The 22,250-nt window shown below is 39.6% G+C and overlaps 2 protein-coding genes across 6 annotated transcripts; both read right to left on the bottom strand.

Moving 5' to 3' along the window:
• Nucleotides 1–55: 55 nt before the first annotated feature.
• LOC138627319 (apoptosis-inducing factor 3) lies at nt 56–19,169 on the bottom strand. Of its 5 annotated transcripts, XM_069709572.1 has the most exons (22): nt 19,090–19,169; nt 17,986–18,304; nt 13,615–13,824; nt 9,221–9,434; nt 8,750–8,859; nt 8,490–8,599; nt 8,350–8,394; nt 8,166–8,262; nt 7,898–8,010; nt 7,373–7,459; nt 7,164–7,255; nt 6,939–7,069; nt 5,994–6,109; nt 5,672–5,743; nt 4,621–4,684; nt 4,425–4,501; nt 4,227–4,344; nt 4,017–4,115; nt 3,748–3,823; nt 3,470–3,574; nt 1,579–1,599; nt 56–1,440 (listed from the first exon to the last, which is right to left on the bottom strand). In XM_069709572.1, the coding sequence occupies exons 3-22, from the start codon at nt 13,643–13,645 to the stop codon at nt 1,398–1,400; spliced, it is 1,821 nt and encodes a 606-aa protein (XP_069565673.1). In that variant the 5' UTR covers nt 13,646–13,824; nt 17,986–18,304; nt 19,090–19,169; the 3' UTR covers nt 56–1,397. The 5 variants fall into 5 exon arrangements, with proteins under 5 accessions (XP_069565673.1, XP_069565674.1, XP_069565676.1 ...); XM_069709573.1 differs by lacking the exon at nt 19,090–19,169 and having other exon boundaries at nt 17,994–18,423; XM_069709575.1 differs by lacking the exon at nt 19,090–19,169 and having other exon boundaries at nt 1,583–1,599; nt 17,986–18,423.
• Nucleotides 19,170–20,673: 1,504 nt separating this feature from the next.
• Nucleotides 20,674–22,184, bottom strand: cldn26 (claudin 26). The gene has a single exon (XM_069709508.1). The coding sequence runs from the start codon at nt 21,709–21,711 to the stop codon at nt 20,845–20,847; it is 867 nt and encodes a 288-aa protein (XP_069565609.1). The 5' UTR covers nt 21,712–22,184; the 3' UTR covers nt 20,674–20,844.
• Between the last annotated feature and the right edge of the window lie 66 nt (nt 22,185–22,250).

The following is a 22,250-nucleotide window of genomic DNA, read 5'->3' on the forward strand; positions in this document are numbered from 1 at the left end:
ATAAAGTCAAGAATGTACACACAACCAACTAATGAAATGTGATGTAAAGCAATGAATAGTTATTGTTGGAAGACTTTTATTTCAAAGTTTAGTTATAAAAATGCCATTCCAGGCTCATCTGTAGGAAGAACAATGCTGTGTTTTAATTGCTGTGTTGACCTGTGTGTCAGGGTTCAAGTATTTAGGGATCTTCAGCACACCGGGATGTAATCAAACATCTGCTTTATACCCCAAAATACACTGCAAGCATTTCTGCATGAGAATGAGAGAACCAGTGAAATTAAAATGACTGGGGAAAAAAAATATTAAAGCAATAATATCATTTCTGCAAAAGGACCAGTAAGCCCAGGCCATAAACCTCAGTTCCCTGAGTTAGTAACAAATAATGTCCCTATGCAGGTGACTGCTATCAAAAATAACCTTAAGCTGCTATTTCATTCGTCTACAGGAGCTACAGCTCTTTGTTAGAAAATACATTAATTTGTTGTGCAAGAACTAACGTGAGATCAAAGTATACGAATTTCATTTGTGCACGCTACTAGCAAGGCAACCAATACAAAGAGGTACATTGTCATTCTAACAATTAATCGCAAATTAGAGCTGTGTGTGTGTGCGCGCGCGTGTGTGTGTGTGTGTGTGTGTGTGTGTGTGTGTGTGTGTGTGTGTGTGTGTGGTTGTTACTCAGTCAGTTAAAGCAGCATTCAGGGTTCTGCTGAGGTGATGATGCAGTTTCTTTTGTTTCACATTTAAGCTTTGCTTGTTGATGTGTCTACATTGAAATTTCTCTGGTTTGGGGCTCAATGGTTTGTTTTTTTAACTCCTATTATAGTAAGTTATTCCATGCAGGTCTAAGGTCTGTATGCGCGCATACGACCGAGTCTGTTGAAATTGCTCTTAGTTTGTTACAGTGCAGTTCAGGATTATAACTATATACAATGTTATTTGTACAAAACAATGCCAATGCCCATCCCTGGCTTCTTATAAACAAAAGTGTACAGGTAGATACATCTTGCAGCTGCGCCGAGGCTGAATCCAATATTGCTTTGTTGTGAAACATTGTCAATAAAAGACAATATTCAGTGTCTTCAGACTTCGTTTGTCACGTTAAGTGTCTCTCAGGAACAAAAGAAAGTTTCCGTAATGTCCTCGGGTAAGTGTGTCTCAAACAGACACAGTCATGTCCTCTGTGAGTGTGTGTGTGTGTGTGTGTGTGTGTGTGTGTGTGTGTGTGTGTGTGTGTGTGTGTGTGTGTGTGTGTGTGTGTGTGTGTGTGTGTGTGTGTGTGTGTTTATGAATAGACTGGGATAGCTGCTCAGTTTCTCAGCACCATAAGTGTCCATATTGAGGTGTCCAGTGGACTGTGGGTCTGTCCTTTGGGACCTTCATGTGATGTGAAGTTATTGAGAGCCTTTGTCAATCAACCAAGAAATGTCTCCAGTCCTGCAACACAAAATCCAGCAATTAGACACATGCAGATACACATTTATTGTAGCACGGGCTAATGGATAAGTGGCAGCTCCCTACATGTGGTCATTATGTGTGAAACAGAAAAGAGGAAAAGCTCATATTTTTCCATACTTGCCAAGTCGTGCTAACATCCTTCAATTTTCGTGAGTGCGTTATTAGAAAGGAAAAACACGAAAGGACATAAGGAACACTAGTCACATTAAAACAAAACAAAACGGACAGAAAGGTATGCAACATTAAGCCAACACTGCTACCGCCACATTATCATGTAAGAACATGGTATTTTACAGGCCTTGTAATTCCTAATTGTAATGTAACTCTTAAGTACTGTAAGTCTTTTTGTCTTTATCATAGGAGGAATTAATTTATTACAATTAACTTGAAATACAAGCAAGAACATCTTTCTGTCAATGCACAGCAGCTCAGCTGAACATGAAAAAACAAAAAATATATTTGAGAAATATTAGTATGTAAACAATAAAACAGTTAAAACATAATTATAACCCATTAAAATGAAGGTATTCACAGACATTATGTTAATCAATGAACTAATTATAATATGTATATTTCTTTATTGAAGCACTGCAGCTGAAAACTTTGGAAGAGATCTAAGTGGACCTTGAGTTAAAAATGTTTTGGTCAAACTGTTATTTCTGGAGCGTGAAACTTAATGCTCAACGTCTCTCCATGAGTTTTTAACATGACTGTGAAGGACAACACTGTCAGAAAGTGCTTGTGTGTAATCAAATATCACAAATGGTGATAATAACTATGTTTGGTTGTCGTATTTCTTTTATTATCTATCACCTCTTGTGTACAGAAGGCAAGAATGGCCATGCCTGAAATAAAATTTTTTTGGTTGTTATCTCAACACTCAGAAAGTGCTCGTGTGTAATCAAATATCACAAATGGTGATAATAACTATGTTTGGTTGTCATATTTATTTTATTATCTATCACCTCTTGTGTACAGAAGGCAAGAATGGCCATGCCTGAAATAATTTTTTATTTCGAGATAATGAACAAGTTGCCAGAAGAAATCAAAAGGTTGTTTCCTCTTATTACTTATTATGTGCCATGTCAGCATGCATAGATGATGTCTTGACAACTTACTCAAGCTGAAAATGTCGGATCAAGTTGTTATTATTAATCAATACACGTCACACAGTACTTCAGTGAAGGTCTAACAGGCAGAAATCGCATTGTGTCTTTTTGGGAGAGAAAACATCATTTAGAGAAAAAAAAATCAGCTCGGCTGCATTTCAGTGATCCTGCTGAGACCGAGAAACTGAGAAATCTGCCTTTTGTCAATAACAAAATAAATAAGCTGTTATCATGAAAAAAAACAAGCTATATTTTCTTGAAATAACAAAATAAATAAGCTGTTACCATGAAAAAAAACAAGCTATATTTTCTTGAAATAACAAAATGATTACGTTGTGGCTTGTGAACTTCCATAGTTGTGGATGACTGATGGAAGATCATTAATAAACAGTAATTAATTACTAATAAAACTAAAATACTAATTAATACCAAACTGCTACCGTTACTATAGTCTTTAAAATATACTTGCTTACAACAACATTAAAGTTTGCTAAAATGCATCAACTGTTTGTATATACTTGAAAATACATAACAGGCAAATTAAAGGAAAGTTACAACTGCTTTTTAAGCAAACTATTTAAGTACTAAATAATTGGACTGATTCTTTTTTCTTTTTTTAAAACTTATATAAATGTGTGTATTTCATTTATAAATTGTGCAAGTTAATTATTTCCAGGGGACTTCTAGGAAATCATGAGAAAAAGATCAAATAAATCAAATGCAGTTTTTACGGTTTTAATCAAGCATGTAAAATAACAACCTGTGTTTTCATTCTGTTGTGTTTTCACAATACACCGACTTGTTGGTGTGTAAAATACTTTTCATGTGATTAAAGTCACCTAAAGAACATAACAGCTATTGTAACCACGACCAGATTTAAGACTTGAAAGGAGACTTACTCCACATCTCGTTTCTTAATCGTCTTTCCAGATCCTAAGACCTCTGCCACTCGGGATACAATGGGATCATAGTTCATGCTGGCAACAGCAACCACCTCCTCACTCCTATAGATGGACCGGAGGAGGAAACAATGAGAAGGACTCAAACGAGATAAGGACTCACAATAAAAAAAAATCTAAATAAATTCACAAATATTAAGATTGAACATGCCTTTATTGTGCATATTGTAGTCGATTTATGATTTTGTTATGAAACTTGAACAGTAAGTAAACATTACCTGGTATAAAACGCCACAAATCGTAGTTCATCCAAATCTCCTTGTATAATGACATCATCAAATCCATCACCATAACCTCAACAAACAGAAAGATAAACACTTAAATTCAAGCTGGAGTCCTGGTCTGTGGTCTTAGAATTTAGTTTTACAGCTAGATGGCAGTGTAGTAACAACAGTTCACAGCACAATTCAGCTACTTTTCCACCTCTGATCCTCCTCTTCCAGCAGGTCCAATAAAATGTCACTAAAGCAAACACAGGGCTGCCTACCTGCATAGCGTATGGTCTTCCCAAACATGGCTGACCAGAAGTAAGGCACAGTTTTGATCTCAGTGGCTCTGCCCATCATGCTGAGAGCTGCCACCCTTCCTGTCAGTGAGGACGACAACAAAAATCATTGATGAGCACATAACAAAAACTTATAGCCACCTTAAGATACACAGTGTCCGTGCAGTCAGGATGAAGCTGCCACACACTCACCGTGTACATGAGCCATTTGCCAGTGAGGGATGTTCACCTTCTTGTTGTTGCGCGGTGGGAAAGGAAACATCACCACGTCTCCTCCAGCAAAGACCCCGTCAACATTTGTCTGCATCATCTGGGAGAAGGTTTAGCGAAAACAAATAAACAAAATTGGACAAAAAAACATTGAGTCAGGCTTGAGGCTTTGTAAAGTACCTTGTTCACAGTGATGAAGCCCTTTGAGTCCAAGTGGATGCCGCTTTGTTTCAGAAAACCTGTTGCAGGAACGCTTCCTGGAGGAGAGGAGAACAAGGAAACAGATTAAACATGGAGCTGCCAAGAAACCACATTTTTAGATTAATCCAAAGTCATTTTTAATATGTACTAATTGACGGATTTAACATTTTATCACCTGCTCCAATGACACACACATCTGCTCGCAGGACTTTTCCACTCTTCAGTACAACCTCTTTCAGCTGAGAAACAGAAAGAACAAGATGTCCAGGTCATGTCCTGGTGTATTCATTCGTACTGTACATTAACAACTTTCATACAATGAAGATTATTCTTAAAGGAACTGAAGATACGTTTTTCAATGAGCTTCTTTCAATGAGAAGTGGGTTTATAACATATAGTAAAAACAGGAATTTCTGCCAATGTTTAAGCTGTTGAGTCACTGACTTTGACCTGCCAGTCAAGACGTGAGATTGAAGCAGTGGCACACTGACAAGAGATCATTTAGAAAAAATTGGCAAGACAGCTGTTTTTGACAAGAATTTCTGCAAAATAATAAAATTACTATTACGCAGATTAAAGAGTAGTGTTATAATTATTCTGAAATAAAATTTTAGACTTAGAATAATTTTATATTTCAATTTTCTGTAAAATATATCACATTTTAATGAAATGTAATCTCACATAACATTAACATTTATTTTTGCTCTCAATCCTTCTGCCACAATAATTTGTTGCCCTTTGTAGGAAAGAGTTTGGGCACCTCTGCAATAGAGTAAACTATTACCTATGTAGTGCACTGTGTAAATATAATAAGGAGTCCTTTCAAACAGGCTCAGAATCAAAATCATTTTTTTTTAATTATTTGTGAGGACGTTTGCTTCCATACTCTCAGTCGAACCTGATCAAACCACAGCCTGATGAACATTTCAACTGTTAAACTCTCAATAAATAATACATGTGGGATGTTTCTTTTTTAAATCTAAGTCTAGTTGCTCCTTTAATCCTTTTATGTTATACCTAATACTTGTGTAAATATATAATTTACAATTGCAGACCATTTACCATTTACTTTAAAACCCAATTTTTAGGGCTTTAAAGTTGACACACTTCAAGCCTTAATTCTGGTTAATATCCCTGTTTCTCATATGACTTTCACCATATATTAAACAGGGGAGGATGGTGCGTCCGAGCATCATGTCATGCTGTTTCTCTCACTTTCTGAATACCTGTCCATGTTGGCCAATCATCTCTGATACCTCGTTCAGCATGTAGAACTTCACCCTGTTTGCCTCAAACAGCTGCAAAGACAAAACAGTCACAGTAAGCATTTAAAAAAAACAGCATTAGGGGGAGTTAACGGCCGAATTTACATGTGTCTGAATGATCAATCACTGCTAACGAGAAGATTTACAGTCCCTCTTTGTGCTGCAGTATTGACCAGAAAAACATGATTTGCATCTTAAGTAATAGTTTCCTCTCAGGGAGAATGCTGATTGTGGAGGCGCTTCATGTTCTGAAAAGCTTGCTTTCCCAGGAGTGAGTCTCTACCTTCATTATGGATTTCCCTACTTTCTCCCCGAGAGCTTTTTTAAAGGGGACGGACTCGATCCCGATGATAGAGACCGAGTGGGCCTTGTCAGTCAGAGCGGCAGCCACCTCCATCCCTGCCGACACAGCAAATAAACAGCATATAGTTAATATGCACAGTAGTTAATGCTGACTGACATGGAGCGGTGACAAACGAGAGGAAAACCCTGAATAGATGAGTGGAGAAACAAAAATGTGGATGCTTTCATACAGGGTAGGAGAATCCCCAAAACGTTTCAGTCAAAATAAAACGGGAGAGAGAGAGAGAGAGAGAGAGAGAGAGAGAGAGAGAGAGAGAGAGAGAGAGACAGAGAGAGCACCTCTGGTTGGCATTGATTACATTTTAAATGGCTCTCCTACAGAAAAAAAGACACCTTTTGACTGATTTTAGACTGATTTTCCAAAATAATGTCTCTTACGTTGTGTTTTTTTGATGCAGATTATCATGTTGATTCTATTTCAGGCAATTTCCGTTAGTTTCATCTTAGTCTGTGTATGTATATAATTAATACTTTTATTAGATTGTTAAAATGAATTCAAAGTGTAAATTATACATCACTGAGCACAATGTAAAGATTTTTTAAGCATTGGAGCAGATGCAGGGTAAAGTCTTGTCTCTGATTGGCTGGTAAAACATGCAATTAAACATGCGATCACGTAAGAGCTGCATTTAAAGGTTACTCTTACACTTTACTTTAAGTAGGACTTTAGTCACTTAATAAATAAGTTTTATTCTTCACACTCACCAAATACCTTTTGACCCCTATAAAAGGCTCTTTGGAGTTTACTTAGGTAGAATATCTCCAGAGAGAGTTTTAACATTTTCTGGAATTACCTTATCTTAATTGGCCATCTTAATCAGCCCAAATGAGAAGATAGTGTTTTATAAATGTGTCTGTGTCTCACCAACAAATGACGTTCCCACAATCACAGCGTTCTTGTTGTTGGCTAGCCTCGCTGTGCTGTTAGCATCCTCAGGTGTCCTGAGGTGAAAGACGTTACTGACGTCTTTCCCCTTGTAGGTCATCGGTTTTGGTCTTTAAAGCAAGACATGGAAAAAATTCCAGGTCAGTAAATTCATTTGTAATATGAGCTGCTGAATTATCGTGTGAAATGAATACTTTTCCGAACCTGCTTCCTGTAGCAACAAATAGTTTCCTGTACTCCATCCTCAAGCCATCTTCAAAGGTCACAGATCGTGTTTTCACATCTATTGCCACAACCTGAAACAAACAGTGTAAACTCACACAGTCAGACATGTTAGATTTGTGAGTAAATTAAAAAAAAAAAAATTTAAAAGGGCAATTTTCACTTCAGATTGGGAGGTCACTACCTCTCACCTCTTTCTCTGTGAGTAGTTCAATGTCGTGGTCCTGCAGGAAGTCCATGGAGCGCAATCTCAGCTGCTCTGCTGTGCTGTCTAAGGACTAAGGAATAGCAAGTTAGCGCTAAGTAAAAAGTAAGATAAGAATCCCTCCATCCAAAAACAATCATTCTCACTCTTTGGGACACGGTTTAGAAATGTTATTTTAAGATTAAAATCGTCAGTTTCAACAGGAGTCATCGTTAAACCTGAAATCTGTAATTCCGATGATGCATCTGATATTTATGTGCAGTAAATCAATCATTTTCTACAATAATGTTGGAAGAAAAAGATAATCAATCAGGCTTTTAATGGTATGTCTGTTTACTTCCGCACAAGTCATTTTCTTCTAAGTTTGGCTGCAGTGAAGTGCGTAGCTGTTCCGCAGAGAGCTCCTGTTTTAGCACCACTGACCACAGCAGCACCGCTGCAGTCTGTTACGTAACTTTCTTGGCAAAGTGAGTCCTGTCTCAGTGCATGTGGCGGAGGTCTGTGTACAAACCTTACTCAGTTTAGGCCTGTCGTATGGAGGATGTCTGTCCATGGTGCACATGACAATGCGATCGGTGAAGCCCTCTTGCCTCAGTGTCTCTGCGCACACCAGACCTGCTGGACCTGCCAACAAATTCATTAAATTACCGAAAAAGATGCGCGTGACTTTGAAAGTGAAAAATCAAAGAAAGATCTTGGAATTAAGGGTCAACAGTAAATTATTAAACATACAAGCCTGCATCCCTGAGGTAAAAATAAATGGACAAAAACACACTAACCTGAGCCAATGATGAGAACATGGCTGAAGCTTGTGCTGGAGTTAATGACTGCTGAACATCGGGCCATGGGCTTTGACCTTTTCTGTGACTGAAGAGCCTGGAAATGTTTAAAGAGAGATCTCAGATCAATCAGGAGGTCCATTTACTTTCCTGCATAAACTCTCCACATTCTGGTTCTTGTTACCTGCTTGTTTGCACGAATGATCACCTTGTCTTTTTCAACTCTGACCTGGAGCAAACAGACATGAGCAATGTGTACACTTTTTGATGGTGCTTAGAGACATGGTAAGGCAGGGAATGTGTTATGAGACTGAGGAAGTTCACCTGGAAGGTAGGCAGGCTGTCCAGACCAGGGAAGTCCTCGATCTCTCCTGTTGCGATGTTGAAACATGCACCGTGCCAGGGACAACGCACATGTCCTTTTGACAGCACGCCTGGAGTGACAGAAAGTGCCAAGTAAGTCAAATGTCTGCTCTGATATAATATTAACAATGTTAAACTGGAATTAACGCCTGATGTTGGTAAGCCTCTGCCTATTAGTAGAGTTGTAGTTTACATGAGAAAGATGAGAATTTATTTCTCACCTTTGACCAGGGGTGCTCCGTAGTGTGGACACTTGTGGCCCATGGCTGAGAACTCCCCGTGTTCTTTGATCAACAAAGCTCTTCCGCTTCCCAAGTCAACCTCTCGCATCCTGTCAAACACACAAAAACAGAAAGGTGTGGCTGCTTCAAGTAAACCCACAAAGGCAAAGGACAAATGCTCTCTGCAGGTTAGCAGAGGTAGCAGTGTCTCTAAGCTACAGCTAAATTATAGGGACAGTTAACCCAAAAACAATAAGACAGTTATGAAAGTATGACAAATGTGGTCAGTTTAGTTATTAAAAATAACTATTAAAGGTAGGAAATGAAACTTCTGGATTAATTTCCCTCTGATATGTTAATGATTGATTGAGCATTAACGGCACACAACAGCTTATTTACCTCTGCATCCACGTGTGCATGTGTCTGTGTGTCTGTGAAAGTAAAAAAAAACTGTATTTTTCATTGTCTTACTGTCCGTTTTCCAGATCTTTAACATGGCACACGGAGGCCTCCACATAATCCCGTGGTTTGTGGTAGAGTGGGAGTGGGGTGGAGTCGTCATCAGAGCCGTGTGCCAGGGCCCCGTTAGGTCTACAGTCAGCAAAGGGACTCGCTTTGCCATTAGGCGACAGCCCGTCCACCTCTTTTTCTTTTTCCAGGAGAGAGAGTTCCACTTTAACTTCAACTGCACAACACAGACACGTCTCGCTTAGAAAACATCTGAAAATGCATGACTGAACAAATGTAGTGCAATTATTTGGATTTAGAAGCCAAACGATTCTTTTAGATAGAAATCTGTTATAATACTGGCAGGTTATCATCACTACCAAATCACCACTATTATTGCTGAATTACTTTGCTTAGTTATTTTATTTCGATCTTCGTCTCCAGTGCTTTGGAATAGTAATTTGCCTTTCAGCTAGGAGAAATGTCTACAACTACAGGACAAATTGAATCTGACATCTCCACAGCTGAAACAAATGAAAGCAGGAAGCAGGTGAAGTGTTTGAGGGTCCCCTTTTCTTCAATTTTTTTTTCTCGCCTTTTCTTTTGTTCCTTTTCTGCCTTCTGGGCAGGAGCTCCCATTCAGTTGTTCAACATTCAACATTCAATATAATAGTCAAAATGATTAAAACACACACTACACCTGTTTTTTTAAACAGCAGGAAATCAGTCATTAAGCACTTAAATGTTCCCATGCAGAGTAAAACCAAACATTCTGTAATACTGTTGCTGATCATGCCTAATGTCATGTCATGTGATGTGATGTGATAGAGAGGTAGCGCCAACAATTTTATACAAAATAAAAGAATTATATATACACTCATTCACTTCTCTGAGTTTATGTTGGAAAACATGATTTTCACAGGAAAGCGATGTGTTTAAATTCTGCTAAATAATTTGAATGTCCATGGGAGAAAATGACATGAACACAAAAACCCAATTTAAGTACAGCTTTTTAAGTGTTTTGTGTAAATTTCCAGTTTTGCTGCCTTCCTAAAGACCGCAATAGGGTGTAGCACATTAATCTGTGTTTTTTCAGGGGAGGACATTCAACATATGACAAATGATGCACTACTGTTGCGTTTATATGTGTGAACATTAGAAAATGGTTGTGTAACTCCTTTTTTCACTGCAGCAGGCTTTATCTGTTCGGCTGGAAAAATTTGCTGATCATCCGGTTCTTACTCAGTAATCTGGCTGGAATTTTCTCCTGCTGAGTGAGTCTTAATTAAAATCAATGGAAAATCATAATAGTGAGTGCAATTGCAGGAGAAAAGAAAGAGAAAGCTTTCCACAGCTGAAGAGAATCTCCAGATGCTGCTGTAATATCTGAGGCTGAACGGGACATCGCCACACTGATGCTTCATCTGATCAGTACTAAGTAGATATCTGGTTTAGATCATGTATCAGAATATTTTCTGTGATACTTTTAATTTGATCTTTTTCAATGATTACAGCTTTCAAACACATGCATTTACTTGAGAGGAAGCACAGTGTGTTTACATCCTTTGGTATAATTTCACAGCGTTCATAACCTTTCTGTATTTCTTTGCATTCTTATGCAAATTAAGGCAGTGCGCCAAGTCTTTAAAGCTCTCCCTTCCTGGTAGATCTTGTCACAGTGCCAACGTACTCCCACTTACACTTAAATTTGGAGCTATTCAGTATACCGTATTTACTGCATATTTAGGGCAGGAGCTATCTTCATTTACACTTTCAGTTTAAAGCTTCAGAATAGACCACTTTTACATTTTCATGGAAAGCTAAAACTACCATCTTTTCCGATTTAATGCTTTGAGACTGATGGATTTGAACCTGTAAGTGACTTCAGCCCTGGACTCTGCCCTTTTTGTTGAATATTTATGAGGAACTTTATTTTTAAACAGGATATATGAGGACTTTATTTGGATATTTTAATGTTAAGGAAATTTATATTAAACGTGTATAAGCTAATTCTCACGAGTCATGACGAACGTCAACTTAAAATATACAACTTTTAGATGTGGTTAAATACCACTAACGTAATTTACTTTACTTAACTGCTTTACCAAAGTAACTTCAACACAGCAGATTTACTTTTTAATATTTATATGCGTGCATGCATGTGAATAGAAAGATAACTTGATTCACATGTTCTGCTCCACTTTGAGCTTCTGTAACTTCATATAACTACTATCAGACTCTCGCTTGAGTGAAGGGATGGCCTCATATATTTTTATGTCTTTTAAGTTGTATGAAAAACCTTTTACAATATCTTCAAAAATGGTTTTACATTTAACTATTTTCTTTCATGATGTTTAAGAACTGATTTCTAAAACTTCCCAAACTCTCTCCTCACAGCATAGTTAGTGTAAACCACGTAAATCATTGGATGTGATTAGTTATTATAAGCTTATATGTAAGCTGTGCTTTATTGTAGTAGTTGGGTCGATTTTGTCATTACTATCTATTATGATAAGCCCGCACAATATATTGTTTAAAAGTATGCATTAAATTGAGCTATTTCTGTGATTTTAAACTAAACATACCTTTACAAGATAGACATGACAGAAAATTTACTTTCAGTCAATACTACTGAATTGATGCACAGGTCTCTTATGTGAATCTATTAAATATAAAGACAACTTAAAACCTTCCCACTGTGTGAAAGACTGTTTTGATAGATATTCCTGCTAAGTTAGATTTTCCATTGAGTGTTAGAAGCTGACGCTGTGATTGACACCGACAAATTAGTCTTCAGAGGCCTGACAGTCAGCAACCTCTCCTCTATCATTTGCATACAACTAATGCCTGATCTTTCTCACTTCATCTCCACTAAACAGACAACGTGATCTCCAAGCTTCTGGGTCTCTATACAGCTGAATAGGTACAGTGGGTTATTAGCACATGCAAGAATGCAATGAAGAATGCAGTATCTGCTAGCCATGCTAACACTGAAATACATACACATACCATGTTACATTTTTATATTCGTGTCTCACTATGTAATCCTCTTGACCAAAGATGCCACACAGAGCATTTAAATTCCTCCCACACAAAACATTATACTGCAAACAGAGGAGGCTGAGAGGACGTGCTTAACAGGATTTGGAGGCAACAGCTTTTAAAATCATTCAAACAGGTCAAACTTTCCTTAAATACATTTTTCTCTTCAACATACCGTGACTTTTTCTTGCGCATCAGCACATCTCAAATGCTGCTGGTACTCTTTTCCTGCTCTCTGCATACCAGGTTAATCGCCAATTCATAATGGCCCTATATAAACTGCATCACTCAGAAGGCACTACGTGATGCGACGTGACATCTGTTCCCGTTCTTACCTGCCTGCTCTTTCTCTATCTGTGGTAAGTCTAAGTGACGCTACACCAACCTTACAATAATCTCAACCTGCCTGCAAAAGAGCCCAAATAGAACACGAACAGGATCCAACGGTACAGCACAGCTTCGAAAGTCAAACCCAAACAGCACCAAATGCAGGTCGGGAGCAACAAGCTCATTAGCAGCACCACTGCTAGCAGCCAAGAGCCTGTTGATGTAACATTAACATCAGCAAAAAACACCTGCAGCTTCCGCTTACCGCAGAACATACTGTAAGTGTGTGAAAATCGTATTCAATATTATAACATCGATGTTTGTCCTCCCAAAACTGTCTAGTGCTGCTGAATTTCTGCTGCTACCATGGACTATTCCATCAGATAATACAACCATATTGTTCAGAGTTGAATGGTAACTGGTCTGCTCTTATATAACGCCTTCCTTAGAGGTCTACAAAGCACTCTTACAATTTTTACCTCCCATTCACCCATTTACCATCTGAGCCGCAGCCACCCCATATCTAGTCACCATTGGTCGGTTAATTGGGGGCAATTTACTGTTTTGTTTCAAATTAAAAGCCCTCTTAGCATTTTATACATGTTCCAGCCATACGCTAGATTTTGGTCTTGTCTTGTTACTCTCATAATTGACATATTTATCTCCTTAATAAGATAAATTTATGTTCTGAACATCAGCAATATCCTTTCCTCTCCTAGTAGCTTTTACTTCTCACTCACTTTTACATTCCTCATTCCAAGAATCAGAGGAAATGTCCTTAATCTTATGATAAATATTTAAATTGTATCACAGTCCTACTAGAAATACTGGCAGGATACAACATATAGGGTGGACAAAATAACATGAACATCTTACAATATACGTTTCAATACCTTCTTAACACAATTTCATCAATAATTTCACATTATGCACTCAAGAAGCACGTTTTTTTTTTCTGAACTACACAACCTGTTATTGCTCTAAGTATATGAATTAGTTGTCACGAAACTAATCCACCACTGCTTGAGTTAAAGAATCATGCTGCTCGCCTGGTTTGGGTTTGGAGAAGCATCCTCCCATGATGGGCCCAGGATTGAGGGACACCCAGGGAGAGGGAGGGAGGGGGGAGATGGAGGGGAGTCTTGGTCAGACCCTCGGGCTCGGCTGCTTGGTTGGGAGGTAACAATAATGTAGAACTGGAGGTATGAGAACCTGCAGGTCCAAGTTGGCCATCGCACACATCAGCTCCTCCACATAATCTGCATGGACAGAGGGAGCGACATCGTCAACAACACGCATATACTGTATACAATGATGTGACCCATCAGTGTACATGATTGTGAAGTCCCCGAACAGAACAGAGTTGTCAGTAGCCTAAATGTTAGAAATATTTTGCTTTTTGACTGATGTCAGATAAAAACTTTAGCTTTTCATTTACAGTTCTGACCCTGTGATGGACTGGCGATCTGTCCAGGGTGTACCTTGCCTTCGCCCAAAGTGTGCTGGGATAGGCTCCAGCCCCCCAGTGACCCTGTGCAGGATAAAGCGGGTATAGATAATGGATGGATGGATGGATTTACAGTTTTGTCTTTAACAGAACATGTGGTGCCCCTTTGTCTCCATACACGTTTATGGCCCTGTGTCTTAATATAAGTTCTAGTCACCATGTGTTTGTGTTGTTTATCAACAAAACTGGCTTAGGTTGCTCTAAAATGTCTGAAGGATACCGAATTCAAGTGTAGAAGAGCGCTAACTAAACTACTTTTTTTGTGTGTGTCTATGTAACATGTTAGTGCTTGTAAAAAGGAAGCAATTGTGTTAATTAGGAACATTTCCACACACATTGTTACCTTTATTCATGCATATTGCATGGAAAACTGTTAAATATTAACAGCACTCCGACACCTATTAACTTTCTCGTCACACTTTGCTTTAAAGGGAAGCAGGGGCCCCTTGAGTTTCAAAATCTCCCTTGTTTTGTTGCGACATTACCCTCACATTTCTGCCAGCTCTGGTATTTCACCCACACATACTGTAATTAGTTACTCACGGAGCACTGGCTGCTGTGAATCTGAGCCGACACTGGATGGCAGGTGTATCGCTCGATATGGTGCAATCCATCACCAAATTATCCTTTTGAGGTACAACCAAAAGGGCTGCTTGATATTCTGAGCACATCTTAATGTCCTTGAACTTCAGAAAAAAAAGTGTTCAGTGTTGAATGGAGCACTGCTTTGAAAAAGTTCCTGAGAACAAATGAGAAATGGAAAGATCTCGTCTAACTGGCCACAACTCTGCAGCTAAGACTGAGTTCTTGTACCTAAACTATATATTTGTTTTAAATGGGTGAAAGTAACAAGGGCATTTAATCAATCTACCTAAGTATAATTCTGAGCTACTTGTACTTTACTTGCATATTCATTTTCTGCTCCCTTAATATTTCCATTCCACCACATGTAAGAGGAGAATATTGAGCTTTTAAATGCTATATATATATATATATATATTTTAGATCTATAGTTATTGGTTACTTTGTAGAGTAATATTTTAGTTAGAAAAAAATGCATGAGCTTTGAAATGGTGATTTGACCTTTTGAGGGCTTCTTGTCCTGCTGTTAGGTCCATAAATTTCCCCTCTCTCCTCCTCTTCATGTCTATGTACCTGTCACTGCCATGGCAGTAGTTCCCTTGATCCCTTAATCGTTTAGGTGAAGAGGGGATGATAAAAGTGAGTGGATCATTGAGGCTCTCTTCCTGTAGCCATACTGATTATGACCACAAATTGAGCTGAACTATTTAGCTTTCTCAAAAGTGATCACCAACAGTCTTTTCTAGTAAACTGCAGTAAGGGGAAGTTTTTAATTTATAGAACTAACTTGAAAGTTTAAGAATATGAGGTACATAGGCAGAATAGTCTTTTAATCCAATCCAGAACAGCTATAAAGTATCTACAAGTAAACAGCAGTAAGGTGAAGTCCAACCAACATGGTTACATTCGTCATCAAAATACAGTGCATGCAACATGAAGGCTAACAAGTCAATATATTGAACTAAACTAACTCAAAACAACTATCTTTTTAACACCAATATAACTTGGAACAATTTCTAGTTACCGGCACATTCTACTTACATTTGGTCATCTATGCAGACAAAAGCTAATGTTTTCTTGATTTTAAGTCATTGAAGTGACCATCTGAAGAGGCTGTTTGCTGCATGGCACAGGGGTTTCCAACCTGCTTGGACTGAGGTTTCTATCTGAGGTTTCTATAGCGATTAATTGGCTGTTAAGGTTGCATTGCCAGAGCCTTTTTTTTACACCAACACTGAGGCTTTGATGTTGTGCATTTGACTACATACTGAATACAACATATTATTTCACTCCCCAAAGAGAGAAGCCGTGTAAGGAAACTCGTCTCTCACGTGTTGCCACTTTAATAATTTGTCACCAATGAAAATTTGATGAACAACTAATTGGATCACAAAGAGCTACCATACTGGAGTTCCAGCAAACGCAAGATATTGTGTGCAGAACTAAAGTAGGTTAAGCAGATTTGGTCCTCACAACATATGACGCAGATCCCGCTCTCTCACTGTTGGGCCTGTCCCCAAGCAGTGCTAATAATCCTGCTTGCAAACAAGCTGTCATTTTCCCTCACTTCCCTACAAATTGAATAACTGTTACTGGAATGTTGGAGGGATAATTAGCAAAATGCAACTCCCGGTTGGTGGCGAGCAGGCAATCTATAAACTAACTGTGAGTGAAAAAGGCAGGGACACTGATGGCCAAAGTGGTTGCGCTTGCTTGGCAGGTATCCTGACAGGTTGGCCTGCAGTTAACAATTGGGGTTCTGTGATCCTCCACTGATAAAAAGGACAAGAACTCACAACACTTAATATTTGACCACACCTTTTTCCCTCAGGGTCTCCCAGTTTGTGAAATACAAGATAAACCTGGGGAATCGTCCTGTGATTGCGTAAGCCAGGTGTTCTTTTAGCAGGCTGTTAGTGATTAGTTATTTTGTTTACTGTCAGTTTAAGGAGGCCTTCAGTGTAACTGACAAGTGAGGGAAATTTAAAAAGTTTTCATCTTTGATCTTTTTGGCATCTTTGCAGCTTTTGTTTTAAAAATTCAGGCAAGTAAGGAAAGAGTCTCAAGCCAATTGAGATGTATGCCAAAGTGCACCATGATGTTCCCTGAAATGTCAAGAAGCTTTTGACTAACCTGTAGTTACTCCACTGCCTATGTCTTTTAGGCTATGAAACAAAAAGCGTGTGGGTAACAGTTACCAAAATCCCATCAAGAAACTCTTGTGTGTGAGCAAGTTCATTCACATCATTCTTGTCCAGGTTTAAATAAAGTTGTATATGTGTTTGCTTGTATGGTATGAATGGTAGTAATGGCTTGGAAGAAGTGACAACAGCTCAACGTGACTAGAGTGCAGGTTGTACTTATTTTAATTATCCCAAAACACTTTGAATAAAATAATGGAAAAAGAGGAATTTAAAAAACCTGAAATGTAAATCATATTTCCCTAGTCATAATTAAGGTTTAAAAGGCATTAAAAACAAACCAAAGTGTTGAGAACAATGCAAAGTGTAGATGCCATATGGCTCAAGAAAACACACAACACATCATTCAGCATTGTTTACTATTTTACTCTACTGAGTTCATCAAAAGCCAAGTTTTGAGTGGCTTCATGTCTTTAAAACACACCGAGTTAACCCAAACCTCTGTATGTTTTTTTTTTCTCTGTAGAGCTAAATCTACTTAACAAGGGCTCTGCCGAGTTGTATCAGGTCATTTTGCGGCTGCTTTGAGTGATAACCCTCCATGATGTCATGGAAAAGTAGAAATGACGGGTGTACACCCCACCAGGGGGGCTTGTGCTTCCATATAACAATTCTGCTATTGACTAGTTTCCCAGCATGCACGCACGCACGCACACACACACACACACACACACACACACACACACACACACACACACACACACACACACACACACACACACACACACAAATGGACAGTTATTGTCAAAGGCTAGTAGAAAATCAGGCTAATTTGAGATGTGAGAGATATTTGATGTGTTTTTAAGAGTGGCAGGTGTAAACTGTCTATTATGAATTTCATATTGATTGGTAAAAGAGTTTAGAATTGATTGACGGTGTGATTTCAGGTAATAAACTGCACCACAGTAGATGGGTCTCCTTGGAATAGGGCTGCTGTCTGTACTAGAGAGCAAACAACTTCCTTCCAAGTACTGTATGTGATCACAATGCACCAATGCAGGAAAAAAAAATCCACTGTAAGAAATAGGTCTGATTCTACACACAGCATCACACACACAAATCAGATGAAAAGTTTAAAAAAAAAAAAAAGAAAAAAAAAAGGGTAGAGTAAAGATAATAAATCAGTTTACCGGCGTACATGGAACAGGTGCACTGAGATCCTGTCAAACTTCCCGGTGCTCAGCTTCCCCTGCGGAGCACGGTAGCATATTAGCACAAGTCCCCTCGCGGTCCTGTCCCTGTCCGGGATTGGCTCTCTTCGCTGGAGTATTCCCAGTCTGTGCGTCCCTCTGTGTCCTCCTCCGCGCTCCTCTTCAGCCTCTTGATGCCGCAGAGGCTCCAGTCAGTGTGCGAGTGTGTGTGGGTGCGCTCTGCCCCTCTCAGAGCTCCCCTCCAGCAGCAGACTAGAGTCGACCGGTCGTGGGAGTTTCTCTGTTGCGCTGGCCGAGCCTGAAAATGCAGCACGGAGGACCTTTGCCAGTTTCTCAGCTGTACGCAGTATTGATGGAGTTGCTGAGGGGATGCTAACACAGCATGAATTCTCACCGTTCCCCGCTCTCGTCCTCCCACCCCTCCTCTCTCTTTCCTAAACACACACACACACACACACACACACACACACACACACACACACACACACACACACACACACACACACACACACACACACACACACACACACACACACACACACACACTCTCTCTCTCTCTCTCTCTCTCTCTCTCTCAGCTAGAGGCTGCTTGCCTTTCTGTTCAGATCCTTTCAGCTTCGCCGTCAGATTTCAAAGACCTGATTTGCCAGCTAAACCTGATCAAAGACTTGCTGCTCTCCCCACTGCACTGCCTTGTCTGGCTGCCCACTTATCGCAATGCCTGCTTTCTGTTCATGCATCGTGCTGCTGCTGCTGCTGCTGCTGCTGCAGGAGTATCAGCTATTGTTACAACGTACCAGTGTGACATTTATTGTATTGATACTGACTACCAGGACACATAAAAGAGCTGCTCTTAAGACTGCTGTTCTGCTTGAAACCCTGAAACAGCCCGTGAATGCTGCACTTCTTTCAGTGCGAAAGAGTGAGAGTGCAGTTGTTGCAGTAAATCCCAGTTTCAGTCAGGGGGTAGGGTGGAGCAGGATTAAAAAGGTATACTAAGTCTTATAGAAATTAGCTCCTAACATATTTCCATTCCTTGACTGTGCCTCACCTTTAAATAACTGCTAGGACAAGGTCACTCACCTGATAGACCACATTCATTTCCACGGAAATGTTGACGGCAGCAGTGACACAGGATGACGATTAAGATGCAGCATCAAAACCTTTCCACTGTTTCCTGACTGCTAACGTCTCCAAATGTGGAAGCAAAGATATTAAAACAACAGAGATTGCCCAGATGAGAAAAAAAAAAAAAAAAAAAATCCTCAAGCCACATGGAGTAATTGTATTTCTACAGGGTGCCGACAACTGATGTGCACATGCACTCCAACATCAGTATGTTTGTGTTGCTCTCTGCGTGTGTTCAAGCACATGTAAAAGCATGTTTGAGTGGAAGCCAGGGTGCAGCACGTGCATAACAAGATGACTGATGGGGCAGTGTGCGGGGAGGGCCTCCTTACATCACTGATACATCCCGCAGTTTAATTGAATTACAGGGGGACTCTCTTGTCCAGGGGCCAGAGAGACCTGCAGCGGCCAAACTCATCAGATTAAGAGAAGAGAGAGACGTGAATGAATCATTCATGGGCTAAAATATAAAACCATCAGTCTGCCAAAATAGTATTGTCAGGAGTTAATCAAATCAACCCGACTGTTAATTAGATTGCAACATTCAGTTAAGCAAATGAGCACGTTAAACACACTGATCTCAGTGTTTTATTTTTTTTTAATCATTTTGTGATTTTTCTTTTCTTTTCTTGTGACAACCAAAACAAAACTGCCCCCAAAAAATAAAATTGTTCCGATAATCACAAATTACAGCAGAGTGCATTAAGGACTAAAAGAAACTGATGGTGCCAAGTCCCTCCCTGAAACGAAATTCAACACAGAAGAGCAGCGGCACTGGAATGCAACCCCTGTTAAACTATTCACTCCTGGCCTGGCAGTGGGCTCACAGGCTCCGTACACCACTGATGTTCAGATCAGTCAGGGCTCCTTAATAAACTATAGTGACCCCTGCATGAGGCAAGACATTCATTTTGTGCTACATTTTAACATAATTTGCTTTAATTTTGTTTCTGCCATATTTTAAACTAACTTCAGCAAAACAACATATTCATCTGAGTGTCACTGCTCTAACTAAACTGTGCAATTGAAATTCAACAGAAAGAAATCATCACGAGCACAGCTATAAATTACAAGTATGTTCTCATATGTTACTGAAAAGAGTATTAATGAATAAACAGATAAAGGAAGCCGGTCTTCCAAGCATTACTGAGCACTATAGACTTTTCAAAGCATCAGAAAAAACAAACAGCTTTTACGTAATTCCTGTCTACTGTTAGTCAGTTTGGTAGTGACAGCGGGTACCAGTTTTGAAATTTGGTCGAATGCTCCCCGGGTTTAATATACATTATATCAAATATAAATGTTTACTTTTATCATCTTGGTAGATATAAAAAGCGAAGCTTTAATAATTTTACTAAAAAGCTATTATTGACCAATTGGTAAATAAATTGCCCTTCTATCACATTTAATTGAAATGAAAAATACTGCAGTTGCTTATTGTCACATTACTTTAATAAAAGTTTTCCAGTCTCATTTCATTTTCAGCACTTGACAATCTTTCTGCTAAACAGAGACAGAAATGTTTGACTTTCAGTAATAAATCGAGCAAGAAATGGGGAAATAGCCATGTTTCATGTTACTGTTTCTGTGCTTCTTCAGAAATATGAAATAGTTCACATCTTATTTCATGATCTCATAAGTGCACAAGCTGACAGGCTTCCATGTGAAGTATATAAATGTGCAGATATTACAAATGTGGCAATATCAAAGCTATAAAACCTCTGTCTTCAGGTAGTGCTGGGTCCTGTGATTCACCTGCGGGCTGTTTGGCACACTTGGTGGCCTCTGGTCGTAGTCCCCCATGCACACAGCTACAAAGAACAGGGTCCCTCCGATGACCAGAGCCAGACCTCCAAACCATCCTGAGAACATTGCCTCCCCATACTCCCACCGTGGCATCACATCAGGGAAACCCTCGTCCCAGAAGTCCACCAGAGTTGTGTAGGCCACAACAGACACAGGTGCCAGAGTGGTGAGCCCCGACACCCAGGACAGCACCCCGCTGAAGATGAGGAGCCCTCTCTTCACGCCAGGCTGCCCCACACACATGTCAACTCCCTCAAGGCCCAGGAAGGCAGCCAACACAGCTAAACCTCCAGTACCTATAGACACTGACATGAGCACCCGGGAGATCTGCAGGTCCATGGGCAGTCCTAAGACGGACTCGTAGGCCTTACACTGAATTCCCACCTCCTCCGTGTAGAGGCACATGTGCCACAGCCCAGAGAACCAGTTCTCCACTTCATTTAGATCAGAGTTCATTGTCTTCCACAGGGGAAGGAAGGTGGTGATCAGAGACGTGACCAAGCCCCCAAACGTCACAAACAGCGCCGTCCTTTGCATAATTTTGGTCGTTAGAAAAACCATTTTCTGCCTCTGTGCTGTGATTCCGCCGCTCAGGTTGATATAACAGGACAAGATATCCAGAGTGGCTGTGTAGCCCGTCCCACGTCCTGGACAGACCTGGACAGCCCACTTCTTCAGCCTCCTTAATAAAATGCACCTGATAAGTGGGAGATAATCTAGGACTGTGGCATGACAACAGACATACTGTGTTTTTTCAGTGTTCAATATCATCACAGAGCACAATGAACTCTGTTTTTAGATGAAACTAGATATGTCCAGTGGGATTCTGGGCTGTGTGTGTGCACAAGACTAAAATGAATGAAACATGAGCAAGCTGGGCATTAGGGTACACACAAAAAGACGAAGAAATGAAAGCATGACTATAAAGGGCTGTTTGTACACGGCTGTGAAATGTAATCCTTTTAAAGTTATTATTTTCTGTTTTGCCAGTGTCACTGTGAGATTTGGGCGTGATTTAAATTAAGACAAAAATCAGAGGGGAAGCTTTTGATTTGCCAAGTGTCTCAAGTATCTGGACTATGAATGGCACTTTGTGCTCACTGCAACGGTACTCGAAACCATCCAAAAGAGTCCAACTCTTTGTGAGTTCCACTGTGGGTCTTTACAGATCTCTAGTATGACTGCCAGCTCACAGAAAACCCAAAATACTGCCTCAGCATTTAGGTCAAACTTTTTTTTAACCAAAAAAATAAATAAATTGGTCGAATAAGTCATTCCCAATTGCAAAATTTTCTTAAATCTTTTTCAAA

Source organism: Brachyistius frenatus, unplaced genomic scaffold (genome assembly GCF_029030835.1).
Source record: "Brachyistius frenatus isolate BFR_SWC_R1_liver_20210118 unplaced genomic scaffold, ASM2903083v1 Contig_83, whole genome shotgun sequence".
Classification (NCBI taxonomy): Eukaryota; Metazoa; Chordata; class Actinopteri; family Embiotocidae; genus Brachyistius; species Brachyistius frenatus.

Bases quoted from the DNA above. Each gene is read 5' to 3' on its own strand.
- LOC138627319 (XM_069709572.1), bottom strand. From the start codon at position 13,645: ATGGGAGGATGCTTCTCCAAACCCAAACCAG. The intron at 9,435-13,614 runs GCGAGCAGCATG...TGTGTTGTGCAG, and splicing joins CTTCTCCAAACCCAAACCAG to TTGAAGTTAAAGTGGAACTC. The intron at 7,070-7,163 runs GTTCGGAAAAGT...CTTGCTTTAAAG, and splicing joins TTTGTTGCTACAGGAAGCAG to ACCAAAACCGATGACCTACA.
- cldn26 (XM_069709508.1), bottom strand. From the start codon at position 21,711: ATGATATTGAACACTGAAAAAACACAGTATGTCTGTTGTCATGCCACA.